The 19,628-nt window shown below is 41.8% G+C and overlaps 2 protein-coding genes across 5 annotated transcripts in view; both read right to left on the reverse strand.

The window, feature by feature from the left end:
• LOC115197381 (transcription factor RFX4) overlaps positions 1-6,719 on the reverse strand; it is a 35,091-nt gene extending 28,372 nt beyond the window's left edge. The window contains exons 1-4 of one of the 3 annotated variants that reach the window (XM_029758829.1): positions 6,488-6,719; positions 4,219-4,305; positions 3,622-3,682; positions 619-742 (exon numbers count right to left, since the gene is read on the reverse strand). In XM_029758829.1, the coding sequence (XP_029614689.1) occupies positions 619-742; positions 3,622-3,682; positions 4,219-4,305; positions 6,488-6,530 (315 nt within the window). In that variant the 5' untranslated portion in view covers positions 6,531-6,719. Of the gene's footprint in view, positions 1-618; positions 743-2,361; positions 3,683-4,218; positions 4,306-6,487 lie in introns of those variants that run through there. The other 2 variants (XM_029758828.1, XM_029758830.1) reach the window with 2 other exon arrangements.
• A 6,103-nt stretch (positions 6,720-12,822) lies between these two features.
• The window catches only part of polr3b (polymerase (RNA) III (DNA directed) polypeptide B), a 39,099-nt gene continuing 32,293 nt past the window's right edge, over positions 12,823-19,628 (reverse strand). For both annotated transcript variants that reach the window (XM_029758834.1, XM_029758833.1), the window contains exons 25-28: positions 15,451-15,617; positions 14,015-14,128; positions 13,509-13,682; positions 12,823-13,366 (exon numbers count right to left, since the gene is read on the reverse strand). In XM_029758834.1, the coding sequence (XP_029614694.1) occupies positions 13,237-13,366; positions 13,509-13,682; positions 14,015-14,128; positions 15,451-15,617 (585 nt within the window). In that variant the 3' untranslated portion in view covers positions 12,823-13,236. The remainder of the gene's footprint in view (positions 13,367-13,508; positions 13,683-14,014; positions 14,129-15,450; positions 15,618-19,628) is intronic.

Here is a 19,628-nt window from a genome sequence, read left to right on the forward strand (position 1 = left end):
TTGTCCCGAATCAATGAAGCCTTCCTAAAGGACACCCCACACTGCTCTAGCCACTGATCTAACATTCCGCAACATCTCACCCTTCCAAATTTTCTTTAATTACACATTAATCCAGGCCCCTTCTCTTTTTCAATATCCTCCGACAGGAGCTGGAGAGGGGTGGTGTGGAGGACGGATGGGGGGGGGCTAGGTCCGGGTGTTGGGGGGTGGCTGGGAGTATGTGGGCAGGGGCTTTTCTGGGTTGTGGGAACAGAGACGAGCATGTTTCTTCTAGCTGTGTAACCCGTCTAGTGGTTTTCAGGGGAACCATCAGTGGGCCGTTCCGTTGCTTCCCAATAACTACATATGGATTTTACTTTTCAAACACACCGTAACAAGCCATGAGACTGATCTACATGCATCAGTAGGCATACTTTTTCAATGCTGTACTTATTTCTCCCTTTCATGTTTTACTATACTGATAGATGGTAACCTTCCTACGCAGGTATAACCTACTCCACCAAAGGGACCATTTCATGTACTCTTTCTGTGAAGTATTATGTTCACAAAATTACTTTGGGCTCAATCAAACAGTCCCTCCTAAATGTCCTGTTAAAGTGGTCAGTAACTGTGTCCTACCTTCCCAAAGCTGGCGGCGTTGACAGGCTGTGTGTCGTGCTTCTCACAGAAGTCCAGGTAGTGCATATAGAGAGCACTGCGGGGTATACAAACCCCTTCTGCAATCTCATAGTTCTCCTCCAGCCTGTAGGTGAAAAGCAGACCTGTCAATCAATCCCCATAGAATAACATGGACTCTTTACAGACCACAAAGACATCTCTAGACTGGCATCTACAGTATCTACCGGTATCAAAATAAACTGTTACCCAGTTTACTCCTGTACTTATTCAGTCAAGGGCAGGTTATTTACTAGTGGACGAGATTAGAGAAATAATCTAACCTAAATTAGGAGCTACTATGTGAAAGTACATATGTGGATTTATTTTATACCATCTGGGAAAGGCAGAACTACAATCATCAGTTCAGTGAATATGTCTCTACTGTATAGCCTAAATACCTCCCAAAATGAAGCATTACAATGTGAGAGAGGAGCTTCAAAGTGCTAGAAAATACATCACTTGCTACCATAATAAATGGAAAATAGATACATTTGGGAATATAAAGTTGTGATCAAGCACCCTTAATAGTATACATACAGTATGTTATCAAATGTAGTATGATAAGAAAAGCTATTTTGAACATCTCGTGAACATAAAAAGAAACGTGATGTCTGTATTACTCAATAACTCTAAATACACCTGTATTTTGAGTGCAAAATAAATCAAAGACTGTTTGTTCATCTGTCAAATTTCAGAGCAACGTAAAATATGAATATTTTACAAGGACCCTCAACATTATTTCTCATGAACACCTGCCTCAAGCAATACACCAAAATAAAGCAGGCCATTTCAGAAGTGAGTTGAAAATGGGAAGTTCCATTACTGCTGTTGACATGTGAAGGACTGTGTAATCCCTGGGGACCTACAACGCAACTCTACATAACATTCCCATGGACTCAGACTGTCTATGTAGACCAGGTATGTGTATTTAAATAGAAATATATGTGTCTGACAACAACACTACACAAAACAACGCGCCTCCACGAAAGTCACATGAAAATGACTGAAGAACACTAACTCAATCCTCACCCTTCAAAAAATGACGTCTCCAAGGAAGAGACTGATCAAGTATTTCACCAGTGTGGAATTTCCACCAGAGGGAATGCAATATCAAATATAGACAACAAATGATTAAAAGAAAAATAATGTATTGATATAGCCAGCTTCCTGTTTTAACTGAGTCTAATACATATTATTATCTTCTGAACATAACAGGTGCAAATGCACAGGTCTCTGGTTCTATGAAGGTAAACAGATACTGCTATTTTGGTGAAAAAGCCTTTATACTAAACCATCCTTCCAGCCCAACAGCGGCCTGCCATGTCATATTGTAAATGTAAACTGTAAGCACCCTCACGATGCTCGCTAAAGTTGACAGTTCTCTTCTCAAAAGGTGCTGCTCAAAGGTACAATTCTGTCCTTCATCTTTACATGATCAAATTATGTGACCCTACATGAGAAGACTGCATACAATCCTTAAACAGCAAACAATATAAGAACAAAATAGGGAAATGCACTTGTAAACTTTATCAACAAAAAAAAGCTCAATTGTAAATGCCCCAAATAATAGAAAATAAATGTGTTGTATAGTTTATGCATTGAGAACATTAAATTACAGCATTACAGCTCTAGAATAAGAGCTTTAGGATTATGCAACATGATATAAACAGGTTGGGAAAGAGGTGAATTAACACCAACACTTACCATTGTAGGGTAGCTGGTGTTGAATGGGGTTTAGAACATGATATAAACAGGTTGGGAAAGAGGTGAATTAACACCAACACTTACCATTGTAGGGTAGCTGGTGTTGAATGGGGTTTAGAACATGATATAAACAGGTTGGGAAAGAGGTGAATTAACACCAACACTTACCATTGTAGGGTAGCTGGTGTTGAATGGGGTTTAGAACATGATATAAACAGGTTGGGAAAGAGGTGAATTAACACCAACACTTACCATTGTAGGGTAGCTGGTGTTGAATGGGGTTTAGAACATGATATAAACAGGTTGGGAAAGAGGTGAATTAACACCAACACTTACCATTGTAGGGTAGCTGGTGTTGAATGGGGTTTAGAACATGATATAAACAGGTTGGGAAAGAGGTGAATTAACACCAACACTTACCATTGTAGGGTAGCTGGTGTTGAATGGGGTTTAGAACATGATATAAACAGGTTGGGAAAGAGGTGAATTAACACCAACACTTACCATTGTAGGGTAGCTGGTGTTGAATGGGGTTTAGAACATGATATAAACAGGTTGGGAAAGAGGTGAATTAACACCAACACTTACCATTGTAGGGTAGCTGGTGTTGAATGGGGTTTAGAACATGATATAAACAGGTTGGGAAAGAGGTGAATTAACACCAACACTTACCATTGTAGGGTAGCTGGTGTTGAATGGGGTTTAGAACATGATATAAACAGGTTGGGAAAGAGGTGAATTAACACCAACACTTACCATTGTAGGGTAGCTGGTGTTGAATGGGGTTTAGAACATGATATAAACAGGTTGGGAAAGAGGTGAATTAACACCAACACTTACCATTGTAGGGTAGCTGGTGTTGAATGGGGTTTAGAACATGATATAAACAGGTTGGGAAAGAGGTGAATTAACACCAACACTTACCATTGTAGGGTAGCTGGTGTTGAATGGGGTTTAGAACATGATATAAACAGGTTGGGAAAGAGGTGAATTAACACCAACACTTACCATTGTAGGGTAGCTGGTGTTGAATGGGGTTTAGAACATGATATAAACAGGTTGGGAAAGAGGTGAATTAACACCAACACTTACCATTGTAGGGTAGCTGGTGTTGAATGGGGTTTAGAACATGATATAAACAGGTTGGGAAAGAGGTGAATTAACACCAACACTTACCATTGTAGGGTAGCTGGTGTTGAATGGGGTTTAGAACATGATATAAACAGGTTGGGAAAGAGGTGAATTAACACCAACACTTACCATTGTAGGGTAGCTGGTGTTGAATGGGGTTTAGAAGCCCTGTTGTTTTCTTTCTCCTCGTCTTTTATAGACAAAAAAGAAACTTGTCAACTATTTCAAATCAATATCTTCAATTAAGTAATGGGCAATAAAAAAATCTATACAAAATAATCAATTGCTGTGAATATCAAAAAACAGATATATTTGATCTAAACTGAACAGGGTTCAAAAAGGTTGAAGTTTGATGCAGCACACAAAAACAATTATAATTTCTCTCTTTATCCAGCAATTCTATTGTGCAACAATATTCTGATTAATGTAAATCAGTGGATTATCAGGGACATCTTATTGACACATGTTTTGCGATGTTTTGTAAATAAAGGTGTGCTCTATTTGATCAAATTCCAAACATAATCGACAAGTGAAAAACACTAACGTTGCCATAATTTGCGCACCAAGCCTATTATAGCGCACCTTATTATAGCAAATATCAATTTATTTTAATCAATAGCAGTCTTATTTTAGGCCTATGACAATAGATTATTTCAACATATATTTATCCATTACTTTATGACTTGCAGTAATACAACATTAAAGCGTTACACGGTCACTGCTTACTTTCGTCATTGGACGTATTCCCCAGGGATGTGTGACTGGAATACCGCTTGCTCTCGCTCTCGTTGAGGCATCTTTCAATCCAGCTCTCTAGAAAAAGGCAAGATGGCCCACACATCAGAGAAAAGCCTACAGGAATTTACAATTGTAGGTTTCATTTCTGTGGCCCACATAAAGATTAATTCGCATAGCCTATTTATTAATTTGGCTAAAGGTCTATATGGCGACGGTATGATTTGTCCAATATTTGGTTACTCTATTGGCCCTAATCAATATAGGGCCCTATATTATACAAAAGTTGACAATCATATATATAGGGCCCTATATTATACAAGATCTAACAATCATATTCGGATAGGTTTATCAAAAGTGTACTTTACTCAAGCTGCATCTGCAACAGGTGGCTTTTTTATAAATACATTTTGAGACAAATGTTGCCAAATGCAAAAAAATATGTGACAGGGCAATTGGACTATAATCGATTGTGGGGGTGTTAGCGCAGCTGTGTTTCTATTTGAAATGTTTTCACCAAAACGGCAGGAATCCTTCATTGTTCTTGAGGGGACTACAAGCGCGCACACTTGCCCCAATTCAGCCCGCGCTCATTGCTAGAGCAGCCTCGCGAGCGACACAGAAGCCTTTGTCCCATTCGAATTTCTACTTAGAAATAGCTCAACTGGTGTCCTTTCTTGGGACAGAAAAACTTAGATTTATCGTAGTCCTGTAGATCCTGTTTCCCGCCATGACTACAATCATAGTAGCAGTTGCCAGGATTGACTGTTGGCAAGGCAACCTGTTCCATCTAATGATATACAGGCTCCATCCCATCAGAAGGGGATAGAGAAGAGGTCATGGAAATAGAAAAGTTTAGAGACTGCGAACTTTTAGGATAAATGAATATTCGACACCTTTTGGCTGATGAGTGACATGCTCAGTTAGAATAAATTGCCTAAAAGTAGGCTAGAATGCTTTATCTCATGAATAAAATAAAAAGTGTAGCCTATGCCTAATTTATCTGCTCTGATTTTTGCAAGGCTCTTTCTTATATTCAATAGCCTAAGGCCAGGCATTAGGTTTTAATTGTAAGAACAGAAATGATGGTAAGGCTACCTAACATCGTTGACCAAAGAACACGCTGTCATCAGTTCCATATAGGCCTAAGTTTAACGGTATTATCAAATTAACACACTAAAATTATAATTATTATCATCATCATCATCATGGGCCTATTTATAATCAACATAATTAATTATTATTATTAGACCAATTATTACAATTAATTGAAATACATTATTAAGAAGACTTGTAACTTATTTCAATGTCTTGTGCATTAACCTAGCTGATACTTCAAATTGGTTTCCCCAGTCATTGATGAAGTTAGTCCACTGAGGTGACAATAATTCTCTATAGAGCTCTAAATAACTGGATTAAATTCAATCAATGGACGAAACGGATCTCTGATTATGTATTTAAGGACTACACTCTTTCATGTTAAACAACTCAACACCAGACAGTGAATTAGTATAAACATCAGGGGAAAAAACTCCCTGATGAATATTCAATAAAGTAAAATAAATGAGCCCATCATAAAGTTATTCGGTAGGAAGTTAGATTGAGAGCCCAAGTAGAAAAACTCGTAGCTAAAGCAGCAACATTCATTACTTTACCGTAAACATATCGTTTTTAATATTAAATAGAATTTACTTTAGGCTCATGCCATGCGACTCTATCCTGCTCCGGGCACCATACCTCAGTGGACTGGCAGCTTATTTCCCCCAAGAAGTTGTTTACAAGAAGCAGGTGCATCACAGGCTACATGCGCCTCGAAGGCTTGGAAGATTTTTTCCCCCCAAAGAGATTGCATTAAATTGCTGAATGTAGGTCTGTCTAAGAGTTGAAATTACTGCTCCTTAATCAAGGTTGTGGCACAAATTAAAGGCCCTAATGTCCTTACATAATCAAACCATCCCTCAAAATAGTATTATTGTTGGTATAGATATATCATGAATTAATGGCACGAATCCACAAGGCCACTTTGTTGACATCTGAAGAAACCAAAATCGAACAAATGCAATGCCATGGTGAGTAATCCCTCACATTAAGAACAAATGCATTAATCAACAATTCACTCAAAAACATTCTCTAAAATGGTTGTAGAGAAAGTCACAAACTCCCAGGGGCCCAGTTATAGTGATCCGCAACATAGAGTGGTTCCCCATGCATCCCGATAAGTCAAGGCAAAGCAGCAGGGTTGCAGGACAGCAGGACCAACCTGTGGAATCCATATCAGGCTCCTCCAGCAGCCCACAATGCATCCTCTTCCCATCAATGGCAAACTGGCTCCTCCAAGAAAATGGCTCTGTGTACGGCTCCCCCTCCTCAGTAGGTCTTCCCTTGTCTGGCTCCGCTTCCCCGTGACCACTGCCTATCCGTGGCAGGAGATGGTGAGGCTCTGGGCTCCGCCGAAAGAGGGTGGGTGTCGGTAGTGATGGTGAGGGGAGGTGGTGAGAGGAGAGGAGGGTAGAGACTCCAGAAATCCAGCGGGGGGGAAAGCCAGACCCGTCAAAATGTTTGCTGATGTTTCATGGGAAAGGGTCTGATTTTATAGCAGCCCTGATGGGGACATGTCATTGATAGGCTCGGAAGGCTGATGAATGGCCTCGAGTCAGATGGGGATGTGGCAAGGCTCACTGGAAGCCTTTTGTGGGGCTGTTTTGAATAAGAAAGGCTCCCTCCCCAAGAAAAAAAGAGGCTTAGATCTACGCAATCCTAGCACTGTGGCCTCCCCGTCTTCCATTATAGCATTTAATACGTTTTTATACCCCCCCCTCCCCGCCCCACACACACTCCTCTAACCCCTCTTATTTAAAGTCCCAGCTCCTATGAACACTTGTTGGCCAGTTTCAGAACTTTTCTGATCTGTGTCTTCCTCCACTGGCCCTGGGAACTCCAACGTGCCCACAGGATTTGATTTTTAGGAAACTACTTACAGAGAGTGCTACTTTAGATTGTATTTTTCCACACATTACGATCACTTTCTCATTTCAATCCCCCATCTTTGCTAAGATGCCTTTTTATTTTTTTCTCAAAAAAGTCGCCTACCGAAAACCATCGACATTTGATCAGCTACACACTAGAAATTAGTCATAAATAGCACAAGTATGATTTTTTTTCCGTTTTCCCCATACTCCCTCTCTCCTTGAGGCAACCTTATTTTAGTGAGCCTCGGAAGAGAGCACTGGCCACAAAGGGGGGAAGTAAAAGTGCAAAGCCTGAGGCTGGGGGCTCTGATGGAGTGCCTGTGAGCTGGAGAAGGGAAAGCTGTGATTAGAATATGAATGGAACCACAGGAGAGAGGGGGGAGAAGGGGAGGGAGAAAGGAGGAGAAAGGGGGATTACGGCTGAATTACTCACCACACCGTGGATGGCAGTGGAAGACTTTCTCCTCCTCTTCAGGGTTGCCAGTCCATAGGCGTGGGGACACTGTCGGTGTCAGTGCTCCTACCATGCATCCAGAACAGTTGGGATAGAGCATGTGGAAGAATATGTGTGGTGTCCCTGAGAGCACAGATCATGTGGAGACTCACCAACATGCAGTACAACACACTATACTTATAGCTAGCTATGCAGGATATACAGTGCCTTCAGAAAGTATTCATACCCCTTGACTTATTCCACATTTTGTTGTGTTACAGCCTGAATTCTAAATTGACAAAATATTTTTTTTTCTCACCCATCCACACACAATACCCAATAATAAAAACATATTAGAAATGTTTGCAAATTAAATACAGAAATATCTAATTTACATAAGAATTCACACTCTTGAGTCAATACTTTGTAGAAGCACATTTGGTAGCGATTACAGCTCTGAGTCAAATCCAGTGTGGATTTGGCTTGTGCTTTAGGTTATTGTCCTGCTGAAAGGTGAATTCATCTTCCAGTGTCTGTTGAAAAGCAGACTGAACCAGGTTTTCCTCTAGAATTTCGCCTGTGCTTAGCTCCTGTTTCTTTTTTTTCCTGAAAAACTCCCAGTCCTTAATGATTACAAGCATACCCACAACATGATGCAGCCACCATTATGCTTGAAAATATGGAGAGTGGTACTCAGTAAGGTGTTTAATTGGATTTTCGCCAAACATAACACTTCGTATTCAGGACAAAAAAGTTAATTGCGTTGCCACATTTTCTGCCGTATTACTTTAGTGCCTTGTTGCAAATAGGATGTATGTTTTGGAATATTTTTATTCTGTACAGGCTTCATTCTTTTCCCTCTGTCAATTAGGTTAATATTGTGGAGAAATTACAATGTTGTTGCAGTTTTTTCATTTTACAGCCATTAAAACCTCTACAGGATCAGTGTCCCTCCCTGCGGGATGGTTGAGCTAATGTAGGCTAATGTGATTAGCATGAGGTTGTAAGTAACAAGAACATTTCCCAGGACATAGACATATCTGATATGGGCATAAAGGTACAATTCTTGTTAATCTAACTGCACTGTCCAATTTACAGAAGTTACAGTGAAAGAATACCATACTATTGTTTGAGGAGAGTGCACAATTGTGAACGTGAAAATGTATTAATAAACCAATTAGGCACATTTTGAACAGAAATGCAATGGTTCATTGGATCAGACTAAAACTTTGCACATACACTGCTGCCATCTAGTGGCCAAAATCTAAATTGCACCTAACCTGGACTGATACATTATGGTCTTTCTCTTGCATTTCAAAGATGATGAAAAAAAAACTAGTTTTTTCTTTGGATTATCTTTTACCAGATCTAATGTGTTATATTCTCCTACATTAATTTCACATTTCCACAAACGTCTAAGTGTTTCCTTTCAAATGGTATCAAGAACATGCATATCCTTGCTTCAGGTCCTGAGCTACAGGCAGTTAGATTTGGGTATGTCATTTTAGAGTAAAATTGTAAAAAAAGGTCCGATCCTCAAGAGTTAAACTCCGTAACTGTTTTAAAGTCACCACTGGCCTCATGGTGAAATCCCTACACGGTTTCCTTCTTCTCCAGCAACTGAGTTAAGAAGGACGCCTGTATCTTTCTAGTGACTGGGTGTATTGATACACCATCCAAAGTGTAATTAATAACTTCACCATGCTCAAAGGGATATTCAACGTCTGCTTTTTAACTTTTTTACCCATCTGCCAATGGTGCTCTTATCATATATCCTGATGCCAGGTCACCTTACCCTTATACATATCTCCCTCTATCACTCCAGTATCTCTGCAAATTGTAAATATGGTGCTGGATCTGACTGACCTTGTATATAGTATGCTTACTAACTTTCTCATGTTCTTCTTATTTTTATTTTTTGTGTGTTTTTGTTCTACCTTATGTATTTTTAGTATTTCATTGTTATTGTTGACTGCATAGTTAGATTTAGAGCTTGCAAGGCATTTCACTGTACTTGTGCACATGACATAAAAACTTGAAACTTCTTTGCAAGGCATTGGAAAACCTCCCAGGTCTTTGTGGTTAAATCTGTGTTAGAAATTCACTGCTCGATTGAGGGTCCTTACAGATAGTTGTATGTGTGGGGTACGTGTTAAGCTAATTTTTATTCCTGAACTTATTTAGGCTTGGCAAAACAAAGGGTTGGAATCGTTATTGCCTAATTAGTACTTAATTAATTTGTACATATTTCAAAAAACACAATTTCACTTTGACATTATGGGGTATTGTGTGTAAGCCAGTAACACAAACATCTCAATTTAATCAATTTTGGATTCAGGCTGTAACACAACTGTGGAAAAAGTCAAGGGGTGTAATACTTTCAGGAGGCACTGTATCTAGAATGATCAGGATGTGTATAGATCCTAGACACTACAAGTGAGTTACAACACAATACAGCCCTACCAAGAAAAAGGCAGTAACTGCTCATAGTGTGGAACTGGGAAAAAATAATTTTATTTACCTTGGTTTCACAGTAACTTTATGCAGTTACTGCTAACATCAATCAATCAAATGTATTTATAAAGCCCTTCTTACATCAGTTGATGTCACAAAGTGCTGTACAGAAACCCAGCCTAATACCCCAAACAGCAAGCAATGCAGGTGTAGAAGCACGGTGGCTAGGAAAAACTCCCTAGAAAGGCCAGAACCTAGGATGAAACCTAGAAGGGAACCAGGCTATGAGGGGTGGCCAGTCCTCTTCTGGCTGTGCCGGGTGGAGATTATAACAGAACATGGCCAAGATGTTCAAATGTTCATAGATGACCAGCAGGGTCAAATAATAATAATGACAGTGTTTGTAGAGGGTGCAACAGGTCAGCACCTCAGGAGTAAATGTCAGTTGGCTTTTCATAGCCGATCATTCAGAGTATCTCTACCGCTCCTGCTGTCTCTAGACAGTTGAAAACAGCAGGTCTGGGACAGGTAGCACGTCTGGTGAACAGGTCAGGGTTCCATAGCTGCAGGCAGAACAGTTGAAACTGGAGCAGCAGCACGACCAGGTGGACTGGGGACAGCAAGGAGTCATCAGGCCAGGTAGTCCTGAGGCATGGTCTTATGGCTCAGGTCCTCCAAGAGAGAGAAAGAAAGAAAGAGAGAAAAAGAGAGTGAAAAGGAGAGAATTAGAGAGAGCATACTTAAATTCACACAGGACACCGGATAGACAGGAGAAATATTCCGATATAACAGACTGACTCTAGCCCCCCGACACATAAACTATTGCAGCATAAATACTGGAGGCTGAGACAGGAGGGGTCGGGAGACACTGTGGCCTCGTAAACACTATAGAGGCAGGATACTTGTCCGCATGATTAAGCATACAATTTAATGTAACAAAAAATACATTAACTCCTTTTCGACCAAATGAGCAGTAAGTGCCTTTTTGCTTGGCAAGGCAAAATAGTACATGACGCAAAACTGCTAAACATAACATTGGTATTACAGTATTACAGGTTGGGCTGCTAAAGAAACCCATTATCTAATCAATGTATGTGTGTATTTATAGTCAGCATTCAAATCACAGCCTTTAATGTTAGCTAGGTTTCCATCCAACTGGCGACAGATTTTCATGCGACTATTCTAAAATAAACTTAAAAACAATATCCGCATTATCCCACCAGAGATGTTTCGATTCATTTAACTTGTTGCAGTTAAGACTGTGTGTGATGACGTAGTGCACATAAAAATACCATTTGCGGTCACAAAAAAATAAAGTGAAACGGGTTTACATCGCATTTTCAACGTTGATGGTTTTTAAAAAAAAAACACGTTGAGTTATTTGCACCCTCGGTATTGGCACATGTGGTCTAGCCAACAGCGCACATTTTGCCTACATAATGTGATTATGATGTACTAAAGAGCGAGATTATTTGTATTTATCAAAGGCAACCAAGCATCGATGATCATGTTACTAGAACAAGACTCGATATTTATTGGAAAGGAGTATCAAACTCATCACATGGCACTTTCACCACCCTGTGAAGTTCAGAATGTATTTAATCTGCAGCCTAATAAACTGCATGCTTTCCTGATTTACTTCAATATAATGGCAATTATATCAATATTTTTCCCATAATTAATTTTACCGACACAAAAATATCCCACCTTGTCGACAAAACAAAATACGCTAGACATTTGGAAAGTTTACCATACATTTTTCGGTTTCCATCAGACCTGTCATGACATTTTATCCGTCAAGTTGACTACTTTACTCGTGTAAAAAAAGTTGGCTGGAAACCTGTTTGAGAGATTATCTGCTCGGTCAACAGTTTGCCTGATGATATATTAGTCCAGTTCCTATTCTATCTGTAAATAATCCATTCGTTATAACCGCCTAATTAAGGTGTCTTCAAGAGCCCGTACAAGGCTCCTGCATTGTCAGAACATCCTAACACATCAACATGAATCGAGCCGAGACTCCCATTGAGTTGGTCACGGTAAACTACGGCCCTAAATGAGGATCTAATTAATTTAGTAAAAAAAAAAAGAACAAGGAGGCGGAGTCTTGTCTCCCCCTCCGCGGACATCCTTTTCCCATCCTGCCCTTTACTGGCTCATTACAGCCTCATTAGCTAGGACAGGTGCAGCTACCCTCCACGCCGTCCTATTGATGTGCGCTGCTTTTATCCAATCAAAAAGCTTCAATTCAACTTTGTGGGTGGGGGTAAACTTTGAGCTGTGTATATGTTAGTGGTGTTAAAGCTTTGCATTGAAACGGGAAGACACAAAATAGTCAATGTATTGCTAATAAGAGAAGGACAATAGGCTTCTTTAGTGTTCACACTGAACACATCCTCAGTGGTCTGGTATTCAGTGTGGAGTGTCAAACTCATCTACCCATTCACTTTGGATCATCCTGTGTCTGAAATGTAAATGGGATTAACCTCACATGTTATAATTAGTCATAGAATACTGCTAAATGACAACCAATTTCTTATGTACCTTATCTTAATAAGATTCTTGCCCATATTTTACCATTCAAAACTACCTGCAATCAAAGAGAGTAACTTCAAAATGTAATAAAGTCCAATATCCCATTCAAGATGAGTTTTGTTCTTGTATATTTTAACAATGTCTCCATGAACTATTTGAAAGGATGTTCTGAGGTCCACAATAAAAATACAAAGTGAAAAAAAATCCTGAAATAAATGTGGTTTATTAAGTACACAACAAAACAAAAGTCAAAAGTACAAATCGAGCTAAACATGCATTCAAAACTCAGATGTTTTAGAAATATTAAAACAATCAAAAATGTCAAACAAAAGCAAACCAAAAAATGTATTCCAGTAGCCAATATTTTGTTGTTTTGCAAACAAAAACAAGTGCTTTTTGTATGCTTTTACATTAACTCATTTTCTGACATACTGTAGCCATTCCATTATTGTAACAGTGCTATAGTATTTCCTGCTTCATTATATTGACAGTTGTCAATGATTATCCTCAATGTCGCTTGTTGTTGTCCGTCTCTTTTCTAGCTCCCCCTCCAACAGCCAGCTCCCTCCCTCTGTGTGTCAAACTCTGTATGTGGTAGCAATATGCCTGGGGACAAGGTTACTCGTTGTAGCGTGCCAGTTTGAGGCGGGGAATGATGTTCATGGACTGCAGCTCCTGGAAGAGCAGTTTGCAGGCGTAGGGTATCCGCAACGAGGACACGTGACAGGAGGACTTACAGTAGTGGCACCTGGAGACACACACATCAAATACTTTATTGGTCGTAAGCAGTTAAATCTGCAGCTACAATACAAGGAAACAGATCCTTGGCATCAACGTCAAGTCTGACTTCTATTATACAGAATCACAGACGGACCAAAAAGGACACTCACCACCCGGAGTATCCCAGCAGGCCACACTGACCGCACACGTCCACCTCGAAGGCGTCACTGGAGATCATGAGGCGCTCCAGCAGCAACATGCTGGCCCCGTAGCCAATCAGACAGTCACGTTCCATCTCCCCCAGACGTAGGCCTCCGTCTCTAGAGCGCCCCTCCGTGGGCTGTCTGAGGTGAACAGCAGCATGAGACACGGCATGTAAGTTGGGGGGGGGGGGGGGGGGGGGGGGGGGGGGGGGGTCAGGTATTGCTCAAGGATTACTTTCTGTACTTAGTGGATCAATATTATTTTGAAGTTTCAATATGACAGAGTACAAAACTGTAATATTAGATAGGGGAGGTATCATACAAACACAGCCAAGTAGACATTTTGGGGTCTATGGTATTACTACATCACCAACCATTTGAAAAAAGGTGCCTAAATGGCATCCTGAGTAAAAGTTAGCCAAACTCTGTGTATATTGCTTTGTCTGCATATAATGTTTTTGGATTTATCTTACCTGGTGAGCACAGCTCTGGGGCCGCGGGCTCTGGCGTGCATCTTGTCCAGCACCATGTGCTTTAGCTTCTGATAATACACAGGTCCAAAGTAGATATAGGCCTCAATTGGCTCTCTGAGGGAGAGAACAACCCATCAAATTCTGGGACTTCACAGATAGTGTTTCTCAATCCTAACCCCTGGGGACCCAAACAGGTGCACATTTTTGTTTTTTTCCCTAGCACTCAAGACACCGGATTCAAATCAAAGGCCTGAGTTGAATCAACTGTGTTAGTGCTAGGGGAAAAAACAAAAATGTGTACCTGTTTGGGTCCCCAGGACCAGGATTGAAAAAAACTGAGCTATAGAATGGCTATAATAGAGGACACTCAAAAGGCCAGTTTATTAGGTACACCCATCTAGTACCGGGTCGGACCCCCCCCTTGTTGCCTCCAGAACAGCCAGAATTCTTTGGAGCATGGAAATGTTGCTCAGTTGGTATCAAGGGACCTAACGTGTGCCAGTAAAACATTCTTCACATCATTACACCAGCAGCCTGTACCGTTGACACCAGGCAGGATGGGGTCATGGACTCAAGCTGCTTACGCCAAATCCTGACTCTGCCATCAGCATGACGCAACAGGAACCGGCATCGGTCGGACCAGGCAATGCTTTTCCACTCCTCAATTGTCCAGTGATGGTGATCGCGTGCCCACTGGAGCCACTTCTTGTTTTTAGCTGATAGGAGTGGAACCCAGTGCGGTCGTCTACTGCAATAGCCCATCCATAAAAAGGACAGTCGAGTTGTGCGTTCCGAGATGACGTTCTGCGCCATTATTTGCCCGTTTGTGGCCTGCCTGTCAGCTTGCACGATTCTTGCCATTCACCTTCGACCTCTTATCAACAAGCTGTTTTCACCCACAGGACTGCTGCTGACTAGATGTTTTTTTGTTTGTTTGTCGCACCATTGTCGGTAAACCCTAAACACAGTCGTGAGTGAAAAGCACAGGAGGCTGGCCGTTTCTGAGATACTGGAACCAGCGCACCTGGCACCGACGATCATACCATGCTCAAAGTCGCTTAGGTCACTCGTTTTGACCATTCTAACGCTCAATCAAACAGTAACTGAATGCCTCGATGCCTGTCTGCCTGCTTTACATAGCAAGCCATGGCCACCTAACTCACTGTCTGTAGGAGCGAACCATTTTTCATGAAAGGGGTGGTGTGCCTAATAAAGTGAATAATACTGTTAAATCAGTGGATACAGAAGTCATGTTCGTAGCCATGCTGTAATGCTCATACATTATGTATACATTCATAAATACAACTAGCCTGGTTAAATCAGACTGAACAATGGACTAACCATTGTTTCACTTCTTGTGTCAAACAGTACGATTTAACCAGGCTAACATGCACTCCATTCCATGTCTCCTACTCAAAACATGTCTGTGTGTTTACCCAGTGATGCCCGAGGTGACGTAATCCTTGCCCTGGTAGTTGTACCCATAGCGGATCAGGTCCTCACACACGTCCTTTACCTTGCTGCCCCCGAAAGCCGTGCCGTAGTGGAACCTCCCGTCCATCACCCCCGCTTTGCCAGCCAGCAGCTCAATCAGCTTCCCCACCTGGTGGTGGAGATTGGTGCCGAATGAATAGGACCCTAACAGGGCAAAAAAACTGACTAAAAATAGGAGAGACTACCTGAACTTGTTGTATTGCTTGATGAATTGCACTTGTGATTTCATGAAAGTTAAATATTTAATTTGAATTTGGCGCTCTGCAATTTCACCGGAAGTTGTCGAGGTGGGACGCTAGCGTCTGATCCATAAGAAGTTAAGCAAAAACTAAAGCAGGAAGTACCAGTGACTCGCTCAATACGGAAGTGGTCAGATGACGGATGCTACAGTACAGGACTGTTTCGCAAGCACAGACTGGAATATGTTCCAGGATTCATCCAATGGCATTGAGGAGAACACCACCTCAGTCATCGGCTTCATCAATAAGTGCATTGATGACGTCGTCCCCAGTGACCCTATGTACATATCCCAACCAGAAGCCATGGATTACATGCAACATCCGCACCGAGCTAAAGGCTAGAGCTGCCGCTTTCAAGGAGCGGGAGACTAATCCGGACACTTATAAGAAATCCAGCTATGCCCTCAGACGAACCATAAAAGAGGCAAAGTGTCAATTCAGGATTGCGATTGAATCCTACTACACCAGCTCTGACGCTCGTCGGATGTGGCAAGGCTTGAAAACTATTATGGATTACAAAGGGAAACTCAGACGCGAGCTGCCCACTGACACAGGCCTACCAGACTACCTAACTGACTTTTATGCTCGCTTTGAGGCAAGCTACACTGAAGCATGCACGAGAGCACCAGCTGTTCTGGATAACGGTGTGATAACGCTCTCGGTAGCCGATGTGAACAAAACCTTTAAAACAGGTCAACATTCAAAGTCGCTGGGCCAGACAGATTACCAGGACGTGTACTCAAAGCATGCGCGGACCAACTGTCAAGCATCTTCAATTACATTTTCAACCTCTCCCTTACCGTGTCTGTAATACCAACATGTTTAAGCAGACCACCATAGTCCCTGTGCCCAAGGAAGCGAAGGTAACCTGCCTAAATGATTACCGCCCCATGGCACTCACGTCAGTAGCCATTAAGTGCTTTGAAAGGCTGGTCATGGCTCACATCAACAGCATCACCCCAGACACCATAGATCCACTCCAATAAGCATACCGCCTGAACAGATCCACAGATGATGCAATCTCAATTGCACTCCACACTGCCCTTTCTCACCTGGACAAAAGGAACACCTATGTGAGTATGCTGTTCATTGACTACAGCTCAGCATTCAACACCATAGTGCCCATGAAGCGCATCACTAAGCTAAGGACTCTGGGACTAAACCTCTCCCTCTGCAACTGGATCCAGGACTTTGACGGGCCGCCCCCAGGTGGTAAGAGTAGGCAACAATACGTCTGCCACGCTGATCCTTAACACTGGGCCCCCTCAGGGGTGTGTACTTAGTCCCCTCCTGTATTCCCTGTTCACCCACGACTGCGTGGCCAAACGACTCCAACATCATCATTAAGTTTGCTGACGACAACAGCGGTAGACCTGATCACTGACAACGATGAGATGGCCTATAGGCGAGGTCAGAGAACTGGCAGTGTGGTGCCAGGACAACAACCTCTCCCTCAATGTGAGCAAGACAAATGAGCTGATCGTGAACTACAGGAAAAGGCGGGCTGAACAGGCCCCCATTAACATCGACGGCGCTGTAGTGGAGCGGGTCAAGAGTTAAGTTCCTTGGTGTCCACATCACCAACGAACTATCATAATCCAAACACACCAAGACAGTCGTGAAGAGGGAACGACAAAACCTTTTCCCCCCTCAGGAGACTGAAAAGATTTAGGATCTGGAGACCCATGCAAAAAGGTTCTACTGCACCATCGAGAGCATCCTGACCGTTTGCATCACCGCCTGGTATGGCAACTGCTCGGCATCTGACCGTAAGGCACCACAGAGGGTAGTGCGAACGGCCCAGTACATCACTGGAGCCAATGTTCCTGCCATCCAGGACCTAAATAATAGGCGGTGTCAGAGGAAAGCCCATAAAATTGTCAGAGACTCCAGTCACCCAAGTTATTGACTGTTCTCTCTGCTATCGCAGGTTCCGGAGTGCCAAGTCTAGGACCAAAAGGCTCCTCAACAGCTTCTACCCCCAAGCCATAAGACTGCTGAACAATTAATAAAATCGCCACCGGACAATTAACATTGACCCCGCCCTCCCTCTTGTACACTGCTGCTACTCGCTGTTTGTTATCTATGCATAGTCACTTCGCCCCCACCTACATGTACAGATTCTCTCAACTAGCCTGTACCCCGCACACTGACTCGGTACCGCTGACCCCTGTATATAGCCTCGTTATTGTTACTTTTATTTTAGTCTACTTGTTAAAAAAATATATATTTTAACCAACCGTGCAGTTCAAGAAGAGTTAAGGGCTTGTAAGTAAGCATTTCACGGTAAAGTCTACACTTGTTTTATTTGGCGCATGTGCCAAATAAAGTTTGATCTGAATTGAACAGCATGCAGACAAAAACAGGCCTTTCGCAATATTTCAAATACAGGTTGGAAAGCAAATGGATCCTGCTGAAAAGAGAAGACTAATCTGTCTGTAGGCTACCAAGTTATCAACTTCCTAATAGGTCTATTGAGCGAACAGCATTGTTTTACAAAGTAAAACAAGAGAAGCTTTTGGCACAAGCGAATCGGCCATCACCGGTGAGTGAGCTGCGCATCATTGGGTGAGTCAGTGAAACTGGAACTGTAATGTCCTCCTCATATTGTACAATATTTCTGTCTTACACACCTAGGTCTAGACTATTGATGGATTAAAGACAAGGTTGTTTTTATTGATCTCAGATTGTCAGTGTTAATGTAGCCTGTAATTTCAATCACTTGAGGTATTAAAAAAATATTCTGCTCAAGTCTCCTAAAATGATGTAGAATTGCGTTTCTCCAGAGAACCATCCTCTGCAAAATATGCCCCAGGCCGGTCTCGACAACAGGCTCAAACACCACTAACCTCTTTTACCACCTACGCAATAATCATGTGAAACAGTACGGAGAGAGTCTATGGATGAGACCCAAAAATGTAGTCGAGTGCTCAGAACAAACCCGACTCAGACATTGCAAGAGGCTTTGCCCGCGGCACACCATATGGCAAAGAATCACGAAGATGGAAGGAGATAACAGCTGCCGTTAAAATGTACATCTGCAAAGACATGGCCCCAATTTACACGGTGGAGAAATGTGGGTTTCGTGAGTTGGTGCCAACACTCGACCCAAGGTACCAAATTGATATGGGGGACATATTAATGCCAAAATAACATGCAAGCTCCCAAAAATAAATACATTTTAGGCCTCTATTTTGTTTGCAACTATAGGTGAAGTGTTTATTTACCTTTTTAGATTTTATACATTAATATTTTGTTACATGCTTAATTGAAAATTTGCACAAAGGTTCTAAATAAAAGGAGAAATAATCAAATATGAGTAAGTACCTTTTATTTGTTGAGTATAATTCAACATGTAATAAGAAAAAGGCCTTTACATATGGTCATTAAATAGATACTATTTATGCATTGACTTTACAGAAAATGTGCTATATTGTATTATGCTTCATTATCGGGATATGAGATTTGGGCCATATCACCCATCCCTATAGTGAACAGTAAGATTGCCTGCTTACTGTTGTCAATGGATGTTATTTTTTTATTTAACTAGGCAAGTCAGTTAAGAACAAGTTCTTATTTACAATGGCGGCCTAACTCGGCAACGCTGGGCCAATTGTGCGCCACCCTACGGGACCCCAAATCACAGCCGGATGTGATATAGCCTGGATTCGAACCAGGGACTGTAGTGACACCTCCTGCACTGAGATGCAGTGCCTAATATCGCTGCACCACTCGGGAGACCAAACCCAGCCAATGGACGTGTGTTCCGGAGGCCAATGATACTCCAGCCAATAGAGTAGGGGGAATAATGAGCGCTTTGTCTCAAAAAAGGCCAATTGAAACTTGTGAAGAATGAGAGACAACACAGCAGCTTCTGTTGG

Source organism: Salmo trutta, chromosome 7, assembly GCF_901001165.1.
Source record: "Salmo trutta chromosome 7, fSalTru1.1, whole genome shotgun sequence".
Lineage (NCBI taxonomy): Eukaryota > Metazoa > Chordata > Actinopteri > Salmoniformes > Salmonidae > Salmo > Salmo trutta.